General features: G+C 38.9%; 1 protein-coding gene across 4 annotated transcripts in view; it reads right to left on the minus strand.

Annotated features, from left to right (window-relative positions):
* ZZZ3 (zinc finger ZZ-type containing 3) overlaps window positions 1-18,328 on the minus strand; it is a 63,878-nt gene that overhangs the window by 7,603 nt on the left and 37,947 nt on the right. For 3 of the 4 annotated variants that reach the window (XM_089515472.1, XM_089515473.1, XM_089515474.1), the window contains exons 3-9: window positions 13,488-13,626; window positions 11,577-11,724; window positions 11,383-11,498; window positions 7,703-7,777; window positions 7,441-7,542; window positions 6,620-6,715; window positions 717-869 (exon numbers count right to left, since the gene is read on the minus strand). In XM_089515472.1, the coding sequence (XP_089371598.1) occupies window positions 717-869; window positions 6,620-6,715; window positions 7,441-7,542; window positions 7,703-7,777; window positions 11,383-11,498; window positions 11,577-11,724; window positions 13,488-13,626 (829 nt within the window). The remainder of the gene's footprint in view (window positions 1-716; window positions 870-6,619; window positions 6,716-7,440; window positions 7,543-7,702; window positions 7,778-11,382; window positions 11,499-11,576; window positions 11,725-13,487; window positions 13,627-18,328) is intronic. The other variant, XM_089515475.1, reaches the window with a different exon arrangement.

Here is an 18,328-nt window from a genome sequence, read left to right on the forward strand (position 1 = left end):
TCCTTTCCAGGCTGCGGGGAAGCTGCCTTTTGCCGCTTCCCCACAGCCTGCAAAGTGGCGGATCGGGGCCTCGGAGGCTGCCGGTCTGGCAGCTGAGGCCCCGATACACCGGGGAAAGGGGCGGGTGCAGGCCGCCCAAACAGGCAGTCTGTAACCCGCCTTAGTCTCTAACATATCAGAGATTTTCACCTTTTCAGCTAAAATGGGACTGCTACAATTGCTTTGTTTGGACTGAGCTTTTCTTCTGAAACAATGCTTTGCTAACAGACAGAAAAACCCTGATCTGGTAATGCTGTTGGTCTGGTTTTGGAACTGGCAAGAAAAAACAATTGTTGTTACTATCCTACGGATGTGATCCAAATCAATGCAGCTTGCTGAAGAACAATGAAAGAACTGCTTGTGAAAAACACCTTAGATATATATTACAACAAATTTTATCTGCTACAATTTTGGGAAGAATGGTTTGTTTCCAGAGCAAAATGTGCAAATGTTACTTTGATGGCAATTTCTTTATGGGATGCTGCCTCAAAGGACCATCTGATTCTGGGAGAGGATTTTAACAGTTTAAAAGAGACTTCTGCATGAAGATACAGCTATATGAACCAGTGCTTTGCTTCATCACAGTATAAGCCCACTTCATATAACTTAAAAGCTCCACATTGTGCTGTTATCATATGTAACTTATTTTCAATATCTAGTTGCAAAGGAAAACAGACCGATGGTTCCTCCTCTGCTGCAGTGGCCATATGACTGTGAAAACTGGATCTGTCATCATCTTCATCCATATATACAGGAGGTTCATGGGATGTCATGAAAGTTGAGGGCTTGAAGAGATGTTTATTCAGAGGATGCTGCCGTCTATTAGAGGACTATAATAGAATAAAGAGTCTATTAGTGAAATTGTATCAATGAAAAGTCAGTGTTATATCATTTTTATATCACCCCAGGGGAGAGTACATATATTTTCTTTTACCTCTTTTTATATCCAAAGGAAGCCTAATCTGTAATTTAAGGATATTCTCATTCTTATACTTGAAATACAATGAATTCTAAGACAAGATATTTTAATTACATAAAGAAAAACTATTTTCCCTTCTAATCAGGAAACTTGATTCACTCAGGAAATGTGATTAAATAATTAAAAGAAACTTGAACATGGGACATGTATAGCAAAGATTCTTTCTGCTTTGATAAAATGGAGTATTCCAATAGTGGGCTAGCTCCCCTTACTACCAAGAAAAGATGAAGGTCACATAATCCTGTTTTTCTAGAGTAGGAGTAAGTTTCAAACTAGAGTATATCTGAAATGGATAGACTTCTCTACGTGCATTTTGTAGCCACAAGATCAAGACAGAACATAAACTGGGATTCTCTGTCTCCAACCACACAAGGGGCACAGCACATAGTGGAATATGATAGATCAAGCATCCCCACAGTCTAGAATCTCAGACTGGGCCACATGATGGGACAGCTAGGGTCTGGTTTGGATCCCTCCATCACATCAAACTAAAAGGAACTTTCTTATTGTAAATGACCAATCCTCTGTCTATTCAGAGCAAAGATGGAATTCAAAAGTGGGAAGTGCATACACTAACACCATTTGTAGGAAGGGACAAAGTGGTTGAGACTATAAACAAAGAATGTGTTGTACCTCTTCCCCCAAAGTCTGCCACCAAGAGGCAAAACAATGTATCATAGTGAAAATGTGTATGATGCTGTATTCATGGTGTCTCTACAAGTTTCTGAGACAGATACACTACTTGAAAATGCTGATGCTCTAAGTGATCTGGACTGGCTTAGGTATGTATTTTTATTTCATGGCAATAGAAAGAGTTATAAGAAAAACCATGCTGCATCAGACCAAAGAGCTATTTTAATGGAGGAAAACCTTCAGCATGAACGTCCAATACTGGCATACAGTATCTCTGGAGGAGACTCCCTTCTATTGCCCATTTGTCATCCCCACCGGGAAGATAAAAGAAATCATCCATGTTATCTGTGAACAATTATGCCTTCTGTCACTTTTGTTCACCATAATGTGATTTCCCTATTCCATCTTGTTCTCAAAAATTGGAAGAATTGGCAGGGAAGATGGGTATCTCCCCCAGAAACTCATGAGATCTCCAGCTAAAACAGGAGAAATTCCTTTTCAGCAGCAAATGGAATGTAGCTTAAACAGGTTTATTTCTTCCCACATATCCAGAAACAGTACTATACAAATTACTACCCAGTTCTACCTTGTATAAGAGAATACTCCACTCAGTTTTCTGGTTGCATATGCCATAATACCAAAAACAAAGAACTCTGAAGAAGGACCCAATCTGAACCTTCATTAACCATCTCAAAGTGTAGGAAAGAATACTCTCCATCCACTGCTGAAAAAAATAAGTCATCAAACCAACAGTTCCTATCTGACCTCAAAAGCTAAGCAAAAATCAAGCCCTGTAACTACTTGGAAGAGACACTACCAGTGAATACCATAAGCTTTAGGCTAAGGAAAGCAATGGCAAACCACCTTGGATTAAATCTTTCAAAGAAAACTCTTTGATATGGTCAAATGGGTAGGAGAAGGGAGAACACCAGAACACCAGAGCACAATGTATCTCCCCTAAAGGTAAAGGTTTCTCTTTGACAAGGTTGTCAAATCGTGTCCGACTACCAAATGGGTAGGAGAAAGGTTTGTTTCTTTGGTGTGGAGTTCTGACATTCTCTCCAGTGCACCTCTGCAAACAACTCCCATCAGGGGCTGCTTGCAGAGTTAGAAACCAGCTGATCCTCACAGAACTTCAGACAAGGACATAGTCATGTATTATGAGAGCAGAAAGAAGGAGAAACAGACCCCCCCTCCCACAGTCCTCATCTCACCTGTGGCATGGTTACAGTAGGAGAAACACAGCAGAAGCTACTTTGGTTCTGCTACATCAAACATCACACTTAGGAAGGCCAACAGGAACGTCTGATGGTAGTTTCCTTGGAATCCTCATTAGCTGATTGACGGTCCCTATTCCTAACTAGCCCAGAGTGTTATAGTGTCTGCTGCAAAATCTTCTTAGATATAAATGGACAACTCTGGGCCTCTATAACCCCCCCCTCCAAAAAAAAAATCTGGATCCCAGATAGCATACAGGATGAAGAAAACTAACACAACATTGGAGCTTTTAAACTGAGTCATGCATGATCAGAAAACTGGATGCAGTTTTCCTCCAATACAAGACAGAAGCGATTGCAAACTTGCATAGCACTAATCCACTGACTATCCACAACTGGAGTGGGCAAAGTGCAGCCCCCTGCCCCCCCCCCCCGGCTGTTTGTGAGGCCCCTCAGAATAAAGAATGTTTTTGTTATTATTTATGCATTTGCATTTGGTATGTTGTTACCAGCCTCGATCCTCACAAAGGAAGAGGCAGGATATAAATAATAATAATAATAATAATAATATTTATTACTATGATAGTTTACTTTTTTAATTTCCTTAAAATTATCCCCAAGTACTCTATAGACTGGGCGTGGAGAGCATTTCCACCCTGTATGGCGCCCCCTGCCCTCTGAGGATCAAACAAAATGTTTGTAAAACTTTTCAAACAAGTTTTTTTGTCCCAAAATACCTCTTTGAGAGCATTCCACCACCTTTTGCACCCCACCAGTCAATTTAGGCCCAGAAGAGACTTAAAAACAAAACAAAACCAGGAAGCAAGCAGGAATTGACTTCTGCTCACTTTCTGGTTTTAAAAAAGGACTCTCCTGGGCCTAAAAGGGCCCGGGAAGGCCCCAAAACATGGTAAAATGTTTCCCCTGATTCTTAGAGGGTGTTTAGAGAGGCAAGAATTCTTTGTTTTTGTGGGTGCAGCAGTGGTGTGGCCCTTCAAGGTCTGAGGGACTGATACATCTCCCCTACCCTTCAACAGTTGCTTATCCCTGATCTACAGTAACATAAAGTTGCTGCCACCTATGGTAGCAAAGCCACCATGGTGTAGTGGCTTGAGTGTAGGATTATGGCTCTAGAGACCGGGGTCTGAATGCCCGCTCAGCCATGAAACCTACTGACAATATTGGGCAAGTCATAACTCTATCAATTTCAGAGGAATCCAAAGCCAAACCGTCTTGAACAAATCTTGTCAAGATGTGTTGGCAAGTAATAGGGTCACTATAAGTCAGAAATGACGTGAAGGCACACAACTACAATGGGTGTGTGTATGTGTGACTTGGTCCTGTCTCTGTCTGTTAATGTGTTAAAGTATGGCTGGCCTTCCCTAGGATGACTAATTAAAGTGGTGAATTACTTGAGGCTGACCACATCTCGCTCCAGCTATTTGTTTATTTATTTATATTCTAGCTTTCTCTAGGGAATGTGGGATCAAACCAGCTGATGCTATGGATGGCCTCTATAGATTCTCTGCCCACAGCAGAGAATCTTCAGCTGGATTGGAGGATAGCCTTAGGCCAGGGCTGTTGCCTTGTAGGTATTTAAGATTACATCTGGCCATCTTTCTCCTGAATCTTGCAGTGGAGTTCTGCTACCTTTAGGTATGATGATTCATAACAAAAAGGCTGCTGGATGAGCATCCCCAAGAGGTACTTTCAAGATTCACCACTGTGTAGGAAAGAACAGAATCTCTGTTTTTTCTGTCATTGCTGGATTCTTTTCCAGCTATGGAGAGGGACAGGTCATTCTGATTTTCTGATTAACTGCTATTAAATAGGTCTCTGTCCCTTCGAGAAGTTTGGAAAATGTTAGTACCATATTATTTGGTTTGCATTGCCATCTGGTGGACAAATCCATTAAGGCACTAAACATCACCCTCTCAATACTGTACTTTATTTTAGTAAGAAAGTCAGAAAATTTGGGGCACTCTTGTTCTCCTCCACTTCTGCATTGTACAATCGCCCCTCCTAAGTCACGGATCTGGGACCTGCGCCCTCAAATATCAGCGGAGGGACAACCTCCGCTATTTCCAATGGTGTGCGTGCCCAAACTACGAGCTGGGGTGCACCCCATTCAAGCCTATGAGGCTTGAATATGTGCAAGCCTTTGTTTTTATGCCGGGGAGGGGGGGGGTCCAGAATGGATCCTGTGCAAAAACAGAGGGCGAACTATACTCCTGTTTTATTTCACCTTCCTTGAACTGCATGACTCCTTAACTGACTGTTCTGTCATCAGAGGATTTTTTTAAAAAGTGACACACATAGGAACAAAGCATGAAGGAATTAGATCAGGAAGAAGGAATCGATTAATTAGGAGCAAACAAAGGAAGAAAATACCAAACCTTGTGCTGAAAAATCTTGATCATAAAATCACTGCCTATCCAGGACAGAGGTAGGAAACAATCTATAACCTGATGCTTTCTCCAACCAAACAACCAAATACTCTTCTTATTTCTCATATTCTGTGATGATGCCCACAACACTATCAAATGCCCCAATGGCCCTAAAAGGTTGCGATCCCTGCCTTAATGTTTTATGTTTTTGCAACAGTAGGCCTCATAAAACATTATGAACTTTAAACAAAATGAAAATTTGGCATTTGTGTGGGGTGGGTTTTGGTTGTGCCTTTTAGCTTTTGTGTATTTTTATGTGGTTTTTATATTGTTTTTAGATTATTTTAACTGTTCTGAATTTTTACTGTAGTGTTCTTAAAAAAATTTTTTTTAATCGGTGAGCCACCTTGGATCCCAAATGAAATAAATAAATAATAAACAATAAATTTTGCACAAGACTGTCTCATTTTATATCTCTTTGAAAGACAACCACCTTGTTTCAAAGGCAACCCAAATCTCTGAGAAGTCTTAAATGCCTCATGATGTCTCTAAAATGTTTGCACATCTCTAGTGATTTGTACTTGGAGGAAGTGATACAAAGAAATAAGGAGAACTTCCAATTCTCCCCCCACCCAACCCCCATTCAATAACAACATTTTTAGCTATTGATTTTGATAATCCAAGAGAGCAGAATACAATCTTTTCAGCTCCTAGACCCTCATCTGACTTCCGGGTGGGGTCAGGCGCTACAGGCATGTGAATACAACACATGGGGAAGAGGCATTAGCTTAATCCCCATGCCAGTGATCTTTTGCAATATTGGTGATGATGGCCTTTCATCCTGTCCTCACTCTAGCAACCATACAAAGGACTGCTTGAGTGAGAGCAAGGCAGATGCTTTTGGTTGCTGAGAAAAAAAGAGTTGCTTTGGCCTCCTTCTGGATTAAAGTCCTATCTAGATCACAACTTCTTTGTTGCTATTAGGGGCAGAAACCACCAACCTCAATTAATTTCTAGACAGCGAGGGAGATGAAGAAGCTTCACAGACTGAGTCTGCAGATTCAGATTTTTTCTTACAAGCTAGCTCTTTTGTTCAGATTTATTATTTGCAGATACTATTATCACAATCAATAAAGTCATTAAATTAACTTTTTCAAGTAGATGAATTAAGGTATTTTGTTTTGGTAAAAATGAAACTAACATACAAGTTCTCATTTAACTATGCAATGTCACCGTAGCTATGTTGATGCAGATGTCACAAATAAAAATGTGACTTGGTGCAACACTGGTGGAGTACTATTCATTTGTTCCATAAATATGTCTGTATTTAAATGCCAGAATAAATATGAAGCATCGCAATTTACCTTTTTGGAGTACAAATACAAGTTTGGAGTTCTGCCTGGAACAGGAATACCAGCTTTAGTCAGTTTTATGAAATACTTCTGCACTCTGCTGGCAACCTGGAAAGAAAAAAAAAAAGGTAGCTATAATTTCTGAATGTAAAGAAGCAATCTATATACTATGATTTCCATTATAAAGGTGTACATATGCAAGGATGACATTTGATAATGGTACTCTAAACCTTTAATAGACATTTAACAGATGTTATTTACTTTCTTCTCTGTTTATGAGAACATTTTACTCTCCTATTTAAATCCGATATTATGAACAATTTCATTACAAATGCCTTTTGAAGGTGTACTATTTGTCTAGTTTTCAGCCTATTCTTCCCTCATCCCATTTAATTAGCTCACTGCACCATGACCTGATGGTGGGAAGGGCTGCATCATTCTTCAGTGTTCTGCTTACCAATCCCACAGAACTCCTTTGGGTTGGTGTGGCTGTCTGATCATAGGGTGGATTTTAAGGGGAGAGGTCAGATTGGGAGATGGGTCTTAGCTTTGCCATCATAGCAACATCTTCTATGCAGGATTTCAGCCTGAACGTTGTTGTTGATTCAAAACAAAATTAAAAAGTCAGGAGCCTCAAAACATCTTGCTTCCTACATAACTACTAACCAAATCTCTTTCCAGAAACAACAAGTAAAATAAGAGGTCCGACTAAGCATGAATGGACGACGACGACCAGTTCTCCAGCTAGAATGTTCCAAGGCTTCCTATACTCTGGAGGAGAACTCATCTGCTGGACTGTTCTAGAAACAAACAGAACACAGTAAACCTTCTACCTGCTTTGCAGTTCTGTTTCCCAGTTCATCAGCAATTTTCTGCCATCGCCGAGATTCTACTTCTTCCGGTGGATACTTCAAAAGTAATTGTTCAAGTTTTTTCTAAAACGAAGTCAAAAAAACCAATTCATATTTCAATTTCTACCAGCCATTAAAGGTACAGTGCAAAATCCAAATGAACATTATAGAACTGTATCATTGTGATTCAGATTTTATAATTTTGAAGTGCTATATGTATTAGTAGTCTAGCTTTCTTCATTACCTGTTCTTCCACAGTCCACAGCTGGTTAAAGCTTTCAGGTTTGGTCTCATCACAAAGTCGTCCTCTTATCATCTGCTTAAATATAACATGGGAAACAAATTTAGATGAGGTAGTATTTAGTGGATGTCATTCAAATAAATACTAAGAACAATTTAAATGTTTTACAACATTTTTATCAAAGAAGGACAAAGAAAATAATCTAATATCCCATCATGCTAAGATTTGGCAATACTATAAATGCCAATACAGGTGGGTATTTACAAACTACAACATTTTATCTATAAATAATACAACTTTTATTTTTATCCCGCTTTTTGTTAAAAACAATCAAAGCGGCTTACAAGAGTTAAAATACATCCATATATACAAAATATCCATCCTTAAAAGACAATTAAACAGTATAGAATGTTACAATTACATAACAATTAAAACCAATAAAAGTGGCAGAGTCATAATATATATATATATATATATATGGGGGGGGGGGCAATCACCACATGGCCAAGTAGTTTATTCTGGAAAGGCTTGTCGAAAGAGATCCGTCTTGATAGCTTTCTTGAAGCTAAGTTGGTGATTTGATGGATCTCGTCTGGCAGGCCATTCCACAGTCTGGGAGCGGTTGCAGAAAAGGCCTTCTGGGAAGTTGCAGTCAATCTAGTTTTTATAGGTTGCAATAAATTCTTCCCAGAGGACCTGAGAGTATGGGGCAGATTATATGGAAATAGGCGATCCCTTATATAGGTTGGGCCCAAGCCATGTAGGGCTTTAAAGGTAATAACCAACATCTTGTACTGTGCTCAAAAACTAACAGGCAGCCAGTGGAGTTACTTTGCTACAAACCTCAGAAATAATACCAGTTCTCTTGTAATTATGCTCTTCCTCACACACATGCTTTACAACTATGAACTGGGTTCCTTCTATATGATTTGTACACTCCTTCTGCACCACTGCCACTACAGATAATACTGGATCTGAAAACATTTACACTGTGTGGTCAGAATAATGACATGTATATGTGAACCTTTACTTCAGGGGTAGGCAACCTGCGGCCCGCGGGCCGGATGCGGCCCGGCGAGGCCTTGGGACCGGCCCCAGCCCAGTCCTGCCGCCGATTGCCACCGGGGCCTTTGGGGGGCAATTGTCTATAGAAGCCTCAGAAACATGTATTTATATTAACATTTTTTTAAAAATCAGCAAATTTTTTCGCGTGTCCTCCATTTTTTTAAAAAAAGTGTCTTCCATTTGAAAATTTTGTCCTACATTTGTCCTGGTTTATTTATATATTTAATTTTTTAAAAAATTATTTAATTATTTATTTTTTGGCTTCGGCCCCCCAGTTGTCTGAGGGACAGCAACCCGGCCCCCGGCTCAAAAAGATTGCCTACCCCTGCTTTACTTTTATGATTAATAGAAGTTAAATAAACGTTCTATAGTTATTTAGTGAACATAAGTAAATTGTTTTAGATAACCGTTTTCTTATGTTGCTCATATATACAACTGTTGCTCATATATACAACTACCTGCCTAATCTACCCACCTAAATCTACCTATTCTAAGTCCATTTTTATAATCTAAAACAGTAAACAAACAGACCCAACTCTATCTAATATCCACACCCTAACAACCGCAACAGCTACAACAAACTGTATCTCAACTGTCACCCACTAGTTTTCAAACACTTTTTCCAACATCCAGCAAATCACCAATCAACTAGCACTTTCTCCCTCTGGAGACAGATCATGTACTTTAAATTACCTAAGATAATTATATACATACTCATACATCATAAAACAGCTTACCATAGTTAAGAAAAAATACACAATGTTTATACAGACTGCAAAATATATCATCATAGCAGTAACATTTATTCCCAATAATACTATTTCGGGTTTGTATTTATCTGTCTACTACAAATTATTGTTTTTGCATTTACTTCCAATAATACTATTGGAGTTAGTAATGTTCTTACAACTTACTGTAGATGATAAATAATAACAGATATATATATATATATAATTATCCATTTAAGAAAAAGAAGTAATTTCTTTACATATCATATTGTGACCCAGTTTTTGGATAGAGCAACTAGGAATATTGATCGCCACTGGGCTATAGAACCAAGGACTGCTGGGTGTGGGAAGCATGCATGAATGTAATAAGCCTTTTTGGGGATCATCAGTTCAAAAAGGTATGATATAAACCTTTTAGATACACAATACGATATATCTTCAAATTGCTGCAGTGGTTTTCTAATCACAGAATCATACAGTTGGAAAATTCCACAGGAGCCACCGAGTCCAACACTCTGCCATGCAGGAATACACAATCAACCCCCGCCCCCAGCAGATTGCCATCCAGCTTTGTTTAAAAATCTCCAAAGAAGGAGATTCCACCACTCTCTGAGGGACTGTGTTTCACTGTTGAACAGCTCTTGTTGTCAGGAAGTTCTTCCTAATGTTGAAGTGAAATTGCCTTTCCTATAGTTTGAATCCATTGCTTGTTGTCCTAGTCTTTGGAGCCATGTAAAACAAGCCTCTTACCTCTTTCATATGACATCCCTTCAAATATTTAAACATGACTATCATGTCCCCTCTTAACCTTCTTTTCATCAGGCTAAACATTCCCAGATCCCTAAGCCGCTCCTCATAGGGCATGGCTTCCAGACCTTTCTCCATTCTGTCCTCTGGACATGGACATGGTCTTACTTGTCAACAACCTTCTTGAATTAAGGTGCCCAGAACTGGGCACAAGTATTCCAGGTGAGGCCTGACCAAAGCAGAATACAGTGGAACTATCTAGACACTATACTTCTATTGATACAACCAAGAATCACGTTGGCTTTCTTGGCTGCCACATCACATTGCTGATTCATGTTCAGCTTGCAGTCTACAAAGACTCCTAGATCCCTGTCCATGAACTGTTGTCTAGCCAGGTGTCTCCCATCCTATATATGTGCATTTCACTTTTTTCTGTCTAGATGTAGGACCCTACATTTCTTCCTGTTGAAATTCAACTTGTTATCTTTAGCCCAGCCCTCTAATCTGTCAAGGTCATTTTGAATTTTAATCCTGCCCTCTGGGGAATTAGTAACCCCTCCCTTCCAGTTTGGCATCATCTGCAAATTTAATTCCTTCATCCAATAAATATGTTGAACAGCACTGGTCCAGTACTGATCCCTGTGGCACTCCATTAGTCACCTCTCTCCAGGATGAAGAGAAGCCATTGGTGAGCACCCTTTGGGTTCGGCCAATCAGCCAATTACAAATCCACCTAACAATAGCACTGTCTAGGCCACATTTTACTAGCTTCTTTGCAAGAATATCATGGTGAACTTTGACAAAAGCCTTACTGAAATCAAGATATGCTACATCTACAGCATTCCCTTCATCTATCAAGCCTGTGACTCTATAAAAAAAAAAGAGATCAGAGTAGTCTGGCATGACTTGCTTTTAAGAAACCCATGTTGACTCTTAATAATGACATCATTGTTTTCTAAGTAATTACAAACCGTCTATTTAGTTACCTGCTTTTACTGATGTTAGGATGAGTACTTGGGTCCCCTTTTTGAAGATGGGGACAACATTCACCCTCCCCCAATCTGTGGAGATTTTTCCTGTTCTCCAAGAATTCTAAGAAATCCACACAGATGTGGCCTCTTTTTTGTTTTTGATAACATTTACCTGTGGACGGTTATTTGCTGAAGCTTCTAGACAATCACTAAAAGGCAACACAGAATAAGAAGTAGGCTCTCCATCCTTTCTGGGATCTAAAGGGCTTTTTGGTCTTGTAGGCAAACCTATTAAATGTAATGGAAAATAATTACTGAAATGCAGTTGGCTAATTTCCCTCCTAACCAATATATCCACTTACTTACCTTTATCAAAAATAAGCTTAGCTCGTCTACTGTTACGTTTTCGGTTTTTGAATTCTCTTTCAAAATTCCCAAGACTTGTTGTATATTGGTCCCATGATATTTCTGGCAGCTTGACAACTCTCTGTGGATTTGGTAGCCCTACATCAACCTGGAAGAATTGAAATTAAGAAGAAAAATTAATATACAGACAGAACCATCTCAAATGATACTAAATCACATAACTTTGGGGCTATTTAAAGGCAGTCTCAAGTCATGTCTTAATATATTGCCTACACATTTTTAAGGATCTCATCCAAGAATAATACACAGCACAGCATATACATTATGTAAGGGAACAGAGAATGATTCCTTATTGGATATAAATTACAACCATATTTTCATAATGTCATGTCCTCATGCTGTCCTTTGTTAACTATTTTAAAAGAATGTTTTCCATCAAACTTAACAAGATAATAAGTATATCATAATAAAAGAAACTAAGAGGACCCCAGAAAATAGAAATTACAGAACACATCATAGCTGAACAAAAACATCTTCAACTAAAGAAATGGTCAGAATGTGTAGCTACCCTTCAAAATCATACTTAATAGACTTAATAATACATTAAATTCTACAAACACATCTATGGACAAACTCAGGTGCTGCTGCTTTCCCATGACTGGATAACACACTCAGTTGCTAGTTCTCAGAGCAGCAGCATCCACTTCACTCAGCAAAATTCACAAGCAACTTCATCCTCAGTGACATCTAGTAATAGTTGCAGACCCCAGTTTGTATACTCTGTTGGAATGACACTGAAACATGGTAAAATATCTGTATAAGTATGTGACCCATTTCTTACTGACAGAGAGCTTTTAGTGAGAATTAATGAGCATCTGATAATATAGAGTCTCAGTGTGTGTTATTTCTCTCCAGGAATTGTTCAATCTAGTTATCTATGATCAAGTTCAAAGGAAGGACCCAGTTCACAATGCAAGCTACCAACAGCGACAATGTTGGTACAAAAGATAAATGGGTGCATGAGAAGGTATACACTTACATTGATCTTCCACATTTTTTCAGTGTCATCCCAGAAAAATGTATGAAAAGGGTTAGGGTTTTCAAGGACTCTGATCAACATTTTCTTTCTGAACACTGACTGTGTACTGTGTGAAGATGTCTAGTAAGCATTGAAGGTGCCACTGTTGAATAGAATAGGATCAACTCTGGAAAACTGGCTTACTCTGTCTCTCACTCATACAGTGGTGCCTTCCATAGTCAGCATGGGTTTATACTAATAACAGAAGCTGTGAAGCAAATTAAGATTAGGGCAGGGTCTGGAAAACCATTCCAACAAGAGAAACTAAGGGCCTGAACAGACAGACCAAAATAAAGCTGCTTCGGGTCACTTTGGAATTATGCCTTTTAAATGATGCATGCATCCTAAGAGACCAGAAGCCGCACCAAAGCCATGCTCCAATCCTAAGGACTGGAGCACAGCTTTGGTGTAGCTTCTGGCCTCTTAAAATGCATGTGTCCTTTAAATAGCATACCTCCAAAGTGACCCAAAGCAGCTTTATTTGGCCTGTCTTTTCGGGCCCTAAGTTACATCATAAGACCCAGACCCAAATGGGGACATGAAGGGGATATTAAGGGGAGAAAAGAAATTGATTTCTTTGTATCTATCGTTAACCCACCAGATTTGACAGGCCCTTAGCTCTATCTGTATAAACACAGGTTTTAACAAAAGACAAAAATAGATTTGAAAGACAAAATGACAAGTTGACAGACTTAAGCATGTGTAATGGCTTGGGCCCTTGAGAGAGACCTCTTGCTTCCCTAACTCTACCATCTACACTCATTGTGTACAGGAGATGAATTATTAGTTATCACACATCTCTCAGGAGTGCTTAAGAATTTCCACTGCAATACCTTCTTTTGAAGACTTTCCACAAATCCAATGGGATCTTTCAGTGCTTCTCTCTGGTGTCTGCCTAAACTCTCAAGATCTTGCACTGCTTGAGTACGCTGAGCCTCGAGTACCGCAATCGTCTGTAACAGTCTCTGATAACTATACAGAGACAAAGGGAAACAACTCACTATAGTTTTCTATTCACAATAACCAGTGCAAACAAAATAAAACCTCAGCATCCAGCACACTCATCTGAAAGAGTCAAGCAAAGCATTTTATTTTAGCAGGAATGCATATATGAAAAATAATTTTAAAAGAACAATATAACATGTGCCAGGAGTTCCTTTCATCTTAACTGGCGGTAGCATTGACTGCTATTTTGGAAAACTGACAATTTAATTTTAAAAACAGAATCACAAGAAACTGGATGCTGTATATGCCACAAAGCCACGACTTTTGTTCTTGCTTCAAGATATGTTTCTATCTACCAGCCACAGTTAATATAGTTCTAACATACTCGATCAGTATCACTATGACACCTGGATAAATGAAAATGCATGAATGCCTTAAGCTGCCTGAATATGGTTACATTCTTTATGAAGAAAGTTGCCCTCTTTACTCTGCATGCAAAAACATAGCCCTATTCTATTCTTCAGACAAAATTCCTTCCTAACAGTACTGTTTTCTCTTTAAGATGGGCAAAGTGGGGTGGGGACCAATTCCACCTGTATGTATCTTTTGCATCTTCCAGAGTTTCTCTTCAATGTTGACCAGCTGGATATGTTTTAAACAAATCCACTGGTGCTGGAAGGCTCCAAGAACAGTAGCTGACATTTTTAGGCATTTTTTCTTTGAAAATTTGGGGGTCTGGCTCTTGGAGGAAGAGGCAGCACAAAAAGAGTTGGGGGGGTTAGCATGTGACCTACAGGCTACTATTTCCATTACCCACCTTAATCTGACTTTGAACATAACTGTTCTCACATATACAAATGCATACATTGTCACTTGTTATTTTCTTATTTGTATTAAGAAAAAATATCTTCTTTTTTCTGTAAGTATACCTACTACTCTTGACGAGTGGTATACCATTTAAAATAAAATGAAGAAAGAAAGAGCCTACAGATCCAAAACTAGATTTTAGTTTAAAAAAAAAACTCAGAGAAAGTCTAAGTGAAAATTCCACAATAATGTAAATCATAAGATTCTCAGCCCAACCAGACACTAAGAGAAGGCTATGTAGGTTCCCCACATCAACTGATTATACTGTTAAACCAGCAACTTCTATTATGGAAGATAATGTTCTTCTGGAACATTTGGCAAGATTGGTAATTTGGAACAAGGTATTGCAGTGGTCTGTGTGATATAGTGCTCAGGGACCAATGTTTGGCACCATGACCATTGGCTGACTGTGTCCCACAGGGTTTTGTCTCCTGCTATTGTTCATTTCCATGAAAACAACCAGAAAAGGTTATTTGGAGTATGAGGATGAAGTGCCACCAAAATGCAGCTGATGATTAGTACTACTGCTCTTTGTTACTTAACAACAAGAAAATAGTTAATGACCCTGAATACTGCCCAGTTTCAATAATGACTCTGGTAAGGCTGAATGAGCTGAAATTAAATGCCAGCAAAAAATAAGGTGCACTTGTGTCAGTATTTATGTATTTCAAGGATTTATATCCTACCTTTCTCCCACAATGGGATTCAAGCTTAGAGGTTGGATTCCACCAATTGTGAAAGGGTTTATACTCCCACTAAAGTATTTTTTTTGGTAATTCTTGAGTGCTCTGTAATCCGATGTTATTTGTAGATTCTCACATGAGAGTAACAAAAGCAATAGAAAGTACATTTCTATATCACTTATCAGTGAACTAGCACTCCCTAAACAGTTTACAATGTGTAAGCCAATTTCCCCCAACAAGCTGATTGCTCATTTTACCAACCTATGACAGGATGGAAGCCTGAGTGGACCTTGGAGCCCTCTTCTAGTATTAAACTTACAATGTTGTGGCTGCAATACCAGCATTTAACCATTGCGCCACCAGGGCCTCCTTCCCCTCTTCCAGTATAATAAACTTGCACCATGTTTCCTATGCCGGCCATCATTTTTCCTCAGCTGATCTAATTTGGTAACACTGCAATGTGCTTTATGTCGAGTTAGCCTTGAAAAAGAACCCAGACAATTTTTGCATTGGTGCAAAATAAAGCAGTGATACATAATACTGGGATCATACTTCTCAGGTCATGAAAGACCTGCACTAACAATTATTTTGTGGAGTCAATTCAAGATGTTGGTTTAAACCTTTGAAGCACTAAAGAGTAGCCTGGCTATCTAAAGGACAACATTATTAGCTACACTATGTGATTTAGCCAAAACAAACAAATAACAACAACAACAACAACAAACCCACAAGTCCAAAACCCCTGCACTTGTGTTAATATACTAACACAAGGATTAATATGTTTTAACAATAACTTAAAAGACAATACTAGCAAACAGTCATAGAGAGCAAAAGCTTTTTATAGCTAGCACAAACTGAACAGTTACAACACTGAAGCAACAGAAGAATGAATTTAAATGGAGAATGAATTCTGTACAACCAACTCTTAAATGCAGGATAACTCAATCTCAACAGGGATTAAATGCCAGTGAAAAGAACTATCTTTTGAAGTTACTAATTAAAAATTAAAGATGCTAAGTGTATCACAAGGGAAATACTCAGTTTCTTTTGTGACTAGAGACATGAAATACTTCCATCTCAAAATGGTTTATGGTGCAATTTTGTTTCAATCTTGTACTGGAGGAGGGAAAGAGAAATATGCTGACAAACTACATGTTTTCCAGAGGCGAGGTACCAGCAGATTCCTATACACCTTTCCTGCTACCCAAAGAGGACTAATGGCAGAAACCATCGTGCTACTACAGCTTTGAATTCTCCTTTTTTCTGATGACAATCTTCACAGGAGAAGGAGAGAAGCAGTGGCAGTTGCTTATATCACCTAATATATTAATCAGCCTCATGTCTCCAGTCTGGTATTAAACTGCTTTTTAAGAACAAAAAAGACACAGTTTCTCCCCACAGTACTGCAGATCTTGCCAGATGAAATCATTCAACAGGAACTGCTACTCACCACAGTAAAATTACAAATTATGGGAGACTGACTTAAATAACCAGATTCAAGAAGGAAAGAGTACAAGAATCGAGTGAAATTTTCTTATATATCCTTTTGTGGTACGGTAAGATTTTTATGCCATGGAACACAACAGATATTTTTGTGCTTAGGCAATTCACTGTAGCAACTACCACAGCAGAACTGATGTTTTAAATTTTAAATTAGTTTATCACATATAGTTAAAATTAATTAACTGATTTCTGTCGCAAAAGTAAACCTTGAGTCAATATGTACTGCCTAATATCTACTGCAAATCATAATCATTGTCTTATCGCTGCAAGGCCTATGGGAAGGGTTCTGATATTAGATTATGGGTTGCAAAAAAAGAAAAAGAAAGACCTAAGGGTTATGTGCAATCCATGGGACACACTTAGCTCACCCCTGTAGTTAGGAAACATAACAATGGAGTCAAGCATCACATGCATCAACTTCTCATTCCAAGCAGTAGTAAGTAACTACTTAGGACAGCAGTTCTCAACCTATGCTCTGAGAAGCTCTTATGGCTCCACACATACTTCCCAGGAAAATGAAAGAAATAAAGTTGAATTAAATTAAAGAATAAGAAACAAAAAGTAACACTACCTCTAAACACCATTAACTTGTAAGATATAGGGTAGACCTCTTAGGGGCTCCACCACAGAAATTAATTCTAAAAAGGGCTCCATGAGTCAAAAAGGTTGGGAACCCCTGATTTAGGAGGCCTTGTGGTTCAGTGGTTAAATGTTGGTACTGCAGCCACAAGGTTGTGAGTTCAATCCCAGGGTCCCAAGGTTGACTCAGCCTTCTAGCCTTTCATGGGTCAGTAAAAAGAGTACCTAGCTTGTTGGGGACAATTGGCTTACAGATTGTAAACCACTCAGAGTAGTGGTTCTCAACCTTTCTAATGCCATGAGCCTTTAATATAGTTCCTCATGTTGTGGTGACCCCCAACCATAAAATTGCGGTTCCTAAGACCATCGGAAATATGTGTCAAAGGGGCTACGACCCACAGGTTGAAAACCAGTGGCTTAGAGAGTGCTCAGTTCACTGATAAGTGGTAGAGAAATGTAAATGCTATTGCTAAATAACTGGCTATAAAATAGACAAGACATTATTAAATTCTCTGTCCTTTGTGTGGGCGACTTTTGTTTCTGTTCTCAACAAACTTGTCATATTGACCGAATTGCAACAGTAATTAATTTTTTAAAAAAGAAAACCAATCATTTGCCCCATAGCACAAGCCTCATCTGAAACAGGGACTCCTATGCTCTTTACAATAGGAAGCTTTCCTCACACTTTGCAAAGGCACACAAGGGTGATTCACATCAGAACTACACTCAGCCCTCCGTTTTCACAGGGGATCCATTTTAGACACACCCACACCGAAAATGGAAACTCACAGATATTCAAGCCCCACAGGCTTGAATGGGGGGTGCATGCCCTATTTTAGCCCCCTCTGTTTGCGCCTCGCAAATAAGCAAGGGTTGCAGATCTGAAGTCTGCGAAAATGGAGAGGCAACACTGTATTGTAGCAAGAAAAGATTACTGCTCTCCCACTTGGGTTCTGCACTGGGACTCCCATGTCTTTACAAAAACCTCTCTCAGGACTGAAACGTATGTAAGATCATGTCTAATTTGGTTATAAACCTGCAAATTTGCACTTGATTTAATTCAGAAAATTCAGCGAGATATTTACAATCAATAACTA

This window comes from Sceloporus occidentalis, unplaced genomic scaffold (genome assembly GCF_023333645.1).
Source record: "Sceloporus occidentalis isolate IW3139 unplaced genomic scaffold, rSceOcc1.0.p SCAF_3, whole genome shotgun sequence".
Lineage (NCBI taxonomy): Eukaryota > Metazoa > Chordata > Lepidosauria > Squamata > Phrynosomatidae > Sceloporus > Sceloporus occidentalis.